Below are 9,284 nucleotides of genomic sequence, written 5' to 3' on the forward strand. Positions count from 1 at the left end.
TGGCTTCACTCAGCCAGGTTTCAGTGAAGCAAAATGCAGCAGAGTTTGAAAAGTCCTTGTTGATAAAGTTGAAGTTGTTCATTTATTTCACTAAGAAAGAAATGGACATTCACAAGATGAATGCTTGAGCTTCCCTCTTCTACGTCTGTACACATTTGAATAGGACCGCAGCATCTCTGGAAAAATATTGTCTGGGAAGTGTTGCTTAATGTTAAAGTAAGAAAATGCATTGACTTTTTCTTTTTTGTTGGCAGTATATTCTTGAAAGACGAAATATACTAAACGTTTTCTTAAGATTTTTTTTTTTTTTTTTTTACGTTTGGAGAACATTCCTTTCTTATTTTGAGAAAAGATAATTTGTTCAAAAGCATATTATATAAATTATTCAGTGATTTGTTCAAGAATTCTGTTACACCGGTAAAATTAATAGTGAAATTTGTAAATCTAAGTCAGAACTATAGTGCTGCACAATATATTAAAATTCTCAAAATATTGCAATTGTAAATATCACGAAATGAATATTAAAACTGTATGCTATATCTAAATAATTTAAATAATAGGCATTTTCAATAGAAACGTTTCCAAAGGTCAACGTTTTAGGTTGACTCATATAGCAGAGAATTACACAACTCAACAACTCATTTCCGTCTTGTCTTGGTGTCTGACACACCTGAAGCCAGCGCACAAGCTGTATCTCGCACAGAGGATCCCTCTCAAACAGAAGACTGCACCCTACTGAGGCTGCATCCTTCCTAGTACAGTACTTCAGAGACTTGTAGGCTAGAGTCCTCCTCAGCATTAATGCTAGAATGAGTCTCTCTAGTAAGTGCATGTGGCTACGTCATATATCCTTCGCACCTTAATGTCATGGCACAAAAACACTGATACTAATACTTAGTTTTGGAAAAAAAACTTTTTTCTTCAATATAACAGCCCTGATTAGAACTTAATTAAACTTATGACCCACCATCTGAAAAGCATTGTTTAGTGTCAAGTTTCAGTTACAGGGTAGTTACAGTGAGTGCACACAACTGTAAGTATCATAATCATGTTCATCTTCATAAAACAGATTGCACAAAGCTTTCAGTTTCCTGTGGTCTGATGAGTTACTTCCTAATTCACTCATTGTGTGAGTCTCGTCTCTTCTCTCACTCTCGCTGTAATGGAGTTGTTCATCTTCATAGTGTTTCAGCTCCTGACGGAGGTTCAGTCTTACAGTAAGTGATCTCTGCTGTTTAATGTTCATTAAATACTGTATGTCCACATTTGTAGTGAACAAAGTATCTTTGTCTAATATTTTTCTACATGTCAATAGTGCTCCATGTTAACCTACCTGAAAATCATTTAGTCTTAGAAGATTGTGTATTTATTCAGCAGTTGTCTTATTCAGAGTTTAGAACCCAAATACATATGATTAATATCAGAATATTATTGTGTTTACACACAAAGCCCTGAAGAACCATGTTTTGTGTGTTGTTTCAGAATCTCCTACTGTAAAAGTATCTCCAGATGTCATAAGAGAGTCCAGCTCAGTGAAGATCAGCTGTGAGACTCCAGCAGATGTTAGAGCGAGTCAGTGTTATTTCACCATAAACAGAGAAGAGAAGAATATAAAAGTCAGTTCATCATGTCAGCTCGAGCTCACTGGTGCTGAAGTGCTCAGATGGGCAGGTGTAAAATCACCTGAATCAGTCTACATTAACTGTTATTACACAATAAATGAACGAGGCGTCAATAAACCATCATCTAATTCTCCTCCTGCCACAGTAACGGTTCTAGGTAAGATATTTCACTGCTGTTCTGCTGTCTTAGAAACTTTGACTGCTGTGTAAAAGTGAGATAAAGTGCCCTTATCTTGCCATTTCCAATAATGCCTTTCATGCAGTGTGTAATGTGTTTATGAATGTAAATGATCTGAATAAATGAAGTTATTTGCTGTGTCCGAAATCCCATACTTCCCTACTGGATAGTTTGTGAAAAAAAAAAAAACTGTATATTTTTGTATGTGAGGTGAGAAGTATGTCCGAATTCATGGTATACAAAAACAGTAGGCAAAAAGTATGACTTCTTCCACCTAGATTCTGAAGTTTGCATATGATGAACACTTTACAATCCCATGAGGCCACAGGAGAGATTTAAAAATGGCAGTGAGGCGACGTAAGAACATGGCAGATGTAGTATCTAAGAATTTCATTCATACTATTCTCATTCATAATATATTACGGTCATGAAGTAAATTGAAATTCATATTTAGTACCTACTCATATGCGATTTCGGACACAATAATTTAATCTTAAATCTGGTTAAAACAAATCATTTGAGAATCGTTGGAAAATTAGGTGATATTGCATATACCTATTTGAGAAATTGAAAGTTTTTTTTGACCTTGCATACATGTAATACTATTGTAGGAGACTCCAAAACAATATTAGGAACCTTAAAAATAGTAGCACTTTAATAGCTGCAGATTATTTCTCTTCAGATTCCCTTCAGAAACCCTTCATCAGTGCTAGTGATAATGATGACCAGCTCTTCATATCATGTGAAATACCACTTTCAGTCAGAGCTGATTTCATCTGTAGTCTCTACACTGAGGATGATGTTCTTCTGTTTCACCGTGTCTCTCAGAGGAGTCAGTCTGGAGGGAATCTTTGTGTGTTTTATGTAAGTCGTAGTGAACTCTTCACACAATCAGTGAACAGCAGACAGCTGAGCTGTGTTTATTCACTCAAGACTGAACCTGAGATCAGATCACCACACAGTGACACATACACCATCAGTAACACAATCCCCATCACAGTCACAGTCACCATCAGAGACAAGATCACTACCAGAGGTGAGTTATTATTGTTATCATTGAGACACCTTTATAATAATTTAGCCAGTTTGATTTATTATGTAGGCAAGTAGTATCAAAGTACCTTAACAACCCCTCTAAAAACATCAAAGTTTCTCATAAATTAATTTTGCTCATATAGCATTAAAAAGCTTATATTTCAGGCTACATCAGTCATATCTGTAGACCTAAGCGCATGTCTCCAGAATTGTGACAGTTTCTATAGCAACCGGACTTCTAACGGCTGCTGCAGTGACTTGATAACTTTACCAACTAGTGATTGGCTCTTTTACTCAGAAGGTGGGGCTTCCTTTGATACGTGAAAGTGAAAGTGAAAAAGTGAAAGTGACGTGACATTCAGCCAAGAATGGTGACCCATACTCAGAATTTTTGCTATGCATTTAACCCATCCGAAGTGCACACACATTGAGCAGTGAATACACACACACACTGTGAACACACACCCAGAGCAGTGGGCAGCCATTTATGCTGTGGCCATATTGCGTGTTGGAGTTATCCCTATTCAAAACCAGCTGAAAGGGTCTTTATGTAAAAAACAAAAAACAAAAAAAAAACATCTAGACTCTTTGTACAGAGATAGTATCATTCTATTTTTCAGGACTTTTTTATTGCTGAATGTTTTTTTATATATATATATATTAACAATTTATACTTCCAAAAATGATAGAATACCCAAGATGTGTCACTTTGGCAAGTGAACAATCTGATGCATATCAATAAAAGTTGACATATCAGAGAGTCAGGCTATATCTAAAAAAAAGTCTCCAGAAACTCACGTCTGTCTAAAATGAAATCCGTAATATTAAGGTGAAAAGAGAAACTGTTAAAATCTGCAAGTTATTTTAATTTTAATATGTACTTTGTAAATTTTTATTGGGATATTCTGTTCTGCATCATCTTCTGGACTTCTGGACAGAAGTATTTTCATAAAAAGTATCCTTTAGAGATTTGCTCTAGTTAAACTAATATATACCTTATTGATTATGATTTGATTAATAAAAAATGGCAATAAAATGAACAGGATTCAAATAAAGAGCCAGTGATTGACAATTAGTTTACATGAGTGTGTCAACCAACTTCTGAAGTGTTAATATCATAATACAGATCTTTATATATTGTGAGACCAACTAATGCCACAAAACATCACTGAACTCATCAAATCTATGCTAATATGTATGTTTGTGCTGTTGTTTCTCCTTCAAAGTGACAGAATTAAAAAGGACTGAAAGGAGAGGTTTGCAGTCTGAAGAGTCACTTGCTTCTAATCTGAGATCTCTATGTAAACCCATTATATTTATTCTTTTTTGTTCATTAGATCTTCCTCAGGCCAAGCTGAGAGCGTCTGCTTCAGTTATTCTGGAAAGAGACACAGTTGAGCTGAGCTGTGAGAATACTGAAGATCTGAAGATGGAGAAGTGTTACTTCTATATAAATGGAAGAGAAAGTAACTCAAAAGTGAGCTCATCATGTCAGATCTCACTCACTGGATCTCAGATCAGTGTTTGGTCTGGAGGTCAGAGTTCATCTGTGAGAATAAACTGCTTCTACACTGTGATGAAGGGACAAGTTCAAAAACCATCTGCTCACTCTGATCCAGTGACAGTTACAGTCCAGAGTGAGTTTTTTATTATGTGGTGTAGTATGTGTGAGATGATGTCAAGTTACATCACGACATATGCTAAGTTTTGATCTGTAAATTCAACAAACAAACTTTGCTTTAAAATGTACAAATAATGTAAATGACTCCCTGTAAATCTGATAAACTGTCTCTGCAGTTTCAACATCAACCACCACTGAACATACGACTACAACAACAGCCACGACAACCTGTGAGTAAATGAGTTTGCAAATCAGTTATTCTTCTCTATTCTGAATTTCCTAATAAAAAATGTCAATCATTTTGTCAAGCTCATTAATTATTATTTTTTTTATTGTCACTGCATATTTCACCATGTCTTTTCATCAGCGCAAGCTGTAATGTCCACTTCTGAAACCACAACACCATACAGTAAAACTAGTAAGTAACTTATAACACAATTTCTAGTTATTCTAGATTAAATTTGAGAAATGATTCCCTTTTAAATAATGATTCCCCTTGCAATATGCTATTTTTATATTTGCAGACCCCCAGTCCATGACAATCCTCTCAGCAAGCACAACAGAGGAAACCATTAGTAAGTTTATCCACTCCTCCAAAATGGTAAAAGTCACTTTATAGAATTAATATGTTGGAATCAAGATTCATATTCAGAGCTGGGATCTATTTTCAAATATTCTTTGTACAATTTGCTCCAAAATGATGTCTGCACAAAATGTAAAGTCATATTGAATATAATGTGACACTTAATAGTCAGAAGTATTTTCATTAAAAGTATTATTTAGAAATGTGCTCTAGTTAAATAAATACCTTATTGGATATGATATATATATAAAGAAAAAATATTTAAACAATCCAATAAAATGAACAGGATTCAAAAAAAGAGCCAGTGATTGACAGTTAGTTTACATGAGTGTGCCAACCAACTTCTGAAGTGTTAATTTTATAATACAGATCTTTTTATTTTGTGAGACCAACTAATACCACAAAACATCACTGAACTCATCAAATCTATGATAATATGTATGTTTGTGTTGTTGTTTTTACCTTCAGTAGAAAGTTTGCAAATAATGTAAATGACTCCCTGTAAATCTGATAAATTGTCTCTGCAGTTTCAACATCAACCACCACTGAACATACGACTACAACAACAGCCACGACAACCTGTGAGTAAATGAGTTTGCAAATCAGTTATTCTTTCCTCTATTCTGAATTTCCTTAAAAAAAAAAAACATCATTTTGTCAAGCTCATTATTGGTTGAACAATTACTGTGTCAATGTATATTTCACCATGTCTTTTCATCAGCGAGAGCTGTAATCTCCACTTCTGAAACCACAACACCATACAGTAAAACTAGTAAGTAACTTATAACACATTTTCTAGTTATTCTAGATTGTTAAATTGTTCCCTTTTAAATAGTGATTCCCCTTGCAATATGCTATTTTTATATTTGCAGACCCCCAGTCCATGACAATCACAACAAAGGAAACCATTAGTAAGTTCATCCACTCTTCCTCAATGGTAAAAGTCACTTTGTAGAATTAATATGTTGGAATCAAGATTCATATTCAGAAAAAGAGCTGGGATCTATTTTCAAAGATTATTGGTACATGGTCAACAGTAGCACTCAGAGAATTAAAAAAAAAGATGTGGTTCATTATTATGCTGCTTTTTTAATGTTTAAGAATTATGTATATTTTTTTCATACATTCTAGTTTAATACTGTAACTACATGCTGTGGCATGTTTTTCTGCAGTTTCCATGGCAACCTCCACTCAGTCTGGTAACAGTAGAAAGTCAAAATATACTGTACATGCATCATTCATATGAATGCTTCTTTAATATAACTTTAATATTTTGAATCTGTCCTAAAATGTAACTGTTTTTATCATGGTCACTGCTGCAATATTTAGTTCAGTACAAAATAAATATACATGCATTCTCTGCTTAGATGATTCATGTTTAATACAACTTTATACAGCTCTCACTGCAGTTTCAACAGCAGGGCCCACTCAAAGATCTTCACAAATAAACACATGTGAGTAAAGATTAGTGTTCAATTAAAACATTTACTTGACAAAATAATCACTATTTCAAAGTGTTTATTGCATCTCATATAGCTCATTATTCAACTATTTCAGCTTCAACAACAATGGCTGTCATTTTCACATCTGAAGCCCCATCGTCCCACAGAACAGGCAACTTAATGCATCTTTTCTAAATATCAGTAGAACAACACATAAGAAAAAAAAAAAGTCCTTTTCATCAAATCACTGAAACCCTACTTCAACACTTCAAATTTCCTCCTAATGTTCATATTTCAGCTGATCATCCTAAAGGCCCAATACGATACGCAGGTTTCCTGTGCGTTTTTCCTGTTGGGCTGACTTGACTTTTGCATGAATTAGATGTTTTATTTTAAATTTATTTAAAATAAATAAAACAAATCTAGATGTCCTTACATATTCTCAGTTCGTTTGAGTAATACTTTAATTCTCAAGTGACTGATGCATACACAAAACCAAAACATGGATGAACATGGATGTTGGTATTGTTTTGACACAGTATGGGTTATAGTGCTGGTTTCCTCCGGTGTTGCTGTCATTTTGTCTGGACTCACAGGATTTGCCGGTCTTTGCTGGTTTGCAAGTAAGTAAGGTTTGCAAATGTATGTTCTTTGTATGTTCTGTTGCATATACTGTTTAATACTGTTTAATTCAGTAGCTCATTGTTTTCTAGGTAAAAAAAGAAGAAAACAGTAAGTTTTTGTTGTTTGATTTTTGTTGTCTAGCTGTATGTGTAAATATGAAATTAGCTTCTTATCTGATATATTAATGTATGAAAATATTTCATAAATATAAATATTTATTTTTGTAATAAAATGAGATCAAAAAAACTGAATGAGCCCATCCAAGAAACTGGTACGGTGAGTATCACTCTATTTATAATAATAAAAACATTTATAATAATTAATAAGAATTGTTGAAAAGGGACTTGATCTTAACTATTGATTATGTTCTTTAGACTGGTCCTGGACCTGCAGAGACATATTCTCTGATCACTTATGTTCCAGCCACATCTCAGCCTATAGCTGTAGGTAAGAGAACATCATTCTCCGGAAATAGTCTAAGATAACTTGTCACTTAGTAACAGATGACACGAAGTAAGCTAAATAAACCTGCTGAGGTAGAAACCCGTAGAGCGACCACAGATTCTCAGAAACTGGTACCATTTCCCCTTTCAAGTCTTTAGCATAAATCTTCTGTGGAACACAAAATTAGCTACTTATAGGACGTATACACTGTCATTACAATGAAAGCAGCAGTTTGAAGCACTCAAGCTTCTAAAATAACAAGTTTGAAGTTTTTAGGCCTGGAGTGTTTAAACCTGTTCCTGCTGAGTTTAGCGCCACCCAGCTCTGGAAGTTTTCTAGTGACTGCATCTGAAACCATAGGCTGCTTACTTGTCAGGCAATGATGTTGCAGGCAGTTTTTGTGCACAGAGGCACCTCACCAAACGGATTTCAGACAGGCTGTTCTGAGTCAACATAGCCGTTTAAATATTTACAACAAAATAAAGTGAGCTTTTGTTGGTAATATGCAAATATTTAATTAATACAATATGAATTTCTCTCTAGAAATAACATCAAAAGTGGAAAAAGATGGTGAATATTTACTATTATTATTATTTTTTTTCTTGTTTTGGATGTTTTTCTATTGACTTTGTTTGACCCTCTTCTTCATGCTGTTCTTTCAAAGGCCTCAAACACCCAGAGTCACATCAGGACAGCACAGCAGATCCCAAAGACACTCGCTCTTTCATTACATCTGTCAATCCAATTTACCAGCCCTCAGGTAATGAAATGTTTATTTTATTAAAGTAGTCATATATCATGAGGAATTGAATGTCTAGGCCTTCTATAAAAGCACACTGTGGTTTCACAACTCGAAACTTCCTCTCTGGCCAAAAAGTTTAGTCCCATGTTTAGTCACTGAAAAACTTGGCCGAACAAAGTTAGAGAATATGAGTCTGAACTGAGCTGATTCTGCTGTACAAATACACTAAAGCTTCATGAAAGAGAGCTTCATCAAGGTCAGAACATTTCTAAAATCATTTGACTGGTTTAAATGCTTTCATTACAGATGCTTTGATCGATAAAAAACGTAAATTGAGAAATACAGAGGAAAATGAGGTATGTGTGAACAGTGTCATCCACCAAACCCACATAAGTAAATGAGACATGCACCATGAACAGAATACTAACACATTTCCTTCTTGTTTTTTCTATCTTTTTTTACATTCTCCCTTAAGAATGTTTATCACCTATACTCCACAATCCCTGACAAACCAGTCCACTCCAACACAGAAGATCAAGTCTACAGTTTGTTGAAGATGTAACGATGAATCTCAAAACTTATTTTATCATGAATGTATAGCTAAAGGGTCATGAGCTTCACAGACATTGCTCAGAGGATCTTCTTTTTCAAGATCCCCCAAAAAATCTAGAGGCTGAGCCAATAAATACAATGATGTTGTACTAATTTTCTGGAGTAAATTTTCTGATGAACGTATTTTGATACATACATGCATATATATATATATATATATATATATATATATATATATATATATATATATTCTTAAAGAATCTATGCTTCAACAACACCTATGGCAAAAGTGTATAAGTAGCCTAATAAGTGGTAAAACCGCTGACTGGGCAACCCAGAGCTTATGTCAAAGCAAACACTATGGCAAGCCAAAAGGGTCAGAATTACTTTATAGAAGAAGCCATATTCACAAAACATTTTATCTTACCACTAAGGTTTCTC

General features: G+C 34.4%; 1 protein-coding gene across 4 annotated transcripts; it reads left to right on the plus strand.

Moving 5' to 3' along the window:
• Positions 1-1,125: 1,125 nt before the first annotated feature.
• Positions 1,126-8,966, plus strand: LOC113055724 (cell wall protein DAN4-like). 4 transcript variants are annotated; one of them, XM_026222115.1, is made up of 21 exons: positions 1,126-1,217; positions 1,483-1,779; positions 2,483-2,836; positions 4,173-4,472; positions 4,633-4,686; positions 4,824-4,874; positions 4,981-5,031; positions 5,567-5,620; positions 5,761-5,811; positions 5,912-5,950; positions 6,212-6,238; positions 6,437-6,493; positions 6,597-6,653; positions 7,021-7,104; positions 7,195-7,213; positions 7,342-7,381; positions 7,480-7,552; positions 8,093-8,119; positions 8,214-8,309; positions 8,598-8,647; positions 8,767-8,966. In XM_026222115.1, exons 1-21 carry the CDS (start codon positions 1,163-1,165, stop codon positions 8,851-8,853), a joined length of 1,923 nt encoding a protein of 640 aa, XP_026077900.1. In that variant the 5' UTR covers positions 1,126-1,162; the 3' UTR covers positions 8,854-8,966. The 4 variants fall into 4 exon arrangements, 3 of the variants coding, with proteins under 3 accessions (XP_026077900.1, XP_026077898.1, XP_026077901.1); XR_003277569.1 differs by lacking the exon at positions 8,767-8,966 and having other exon boundaries at positions 7,480-7,548; positions 8,598-8,612; XM_026222113.1 differs by lacking the exon at positions 1,483-1,779.
• Positions 8,967-9,284: the final 318 nt, after the last annotated feature.

The sequence above is a fragment of the Carassius auratus genome, chromosome 36, assembly GCF_003368295.1.
Source record: "Carassius auratus strain Wakin chromosome 36, ASM336829v1, whole genome shotgun sequence".
Taxonomy (NCBI): Eukaryota; Metazoa; Chordata; class Actinopteri; order Cypriniformes; family Cyprinidae; genus Carassius; species Carassius auratus.

Coding starts and splice junctions, on each gene's coding strand:
- LOC113055724 (XM_026222115.1), top strand. CDS start 1,163: ATGGAGTTGTTCATCTTCATAGTGTTTCAGCTCCTGACGGAGGTTCAG. Junction 6,239..6,436: donor GGCAACCTCCACTCAGTCTG/GTAACAGTAGAA, acceptor AACTTTATACAG/CTCTCACTGCAGTTTCAACA. Junction 8,310..8,597: donor TCCAATTTACCAGCCCTCAG/GTAATGAAATGT, acceptor CTTTCATTACAG/ATGCTTTGATCGATAAAAAA.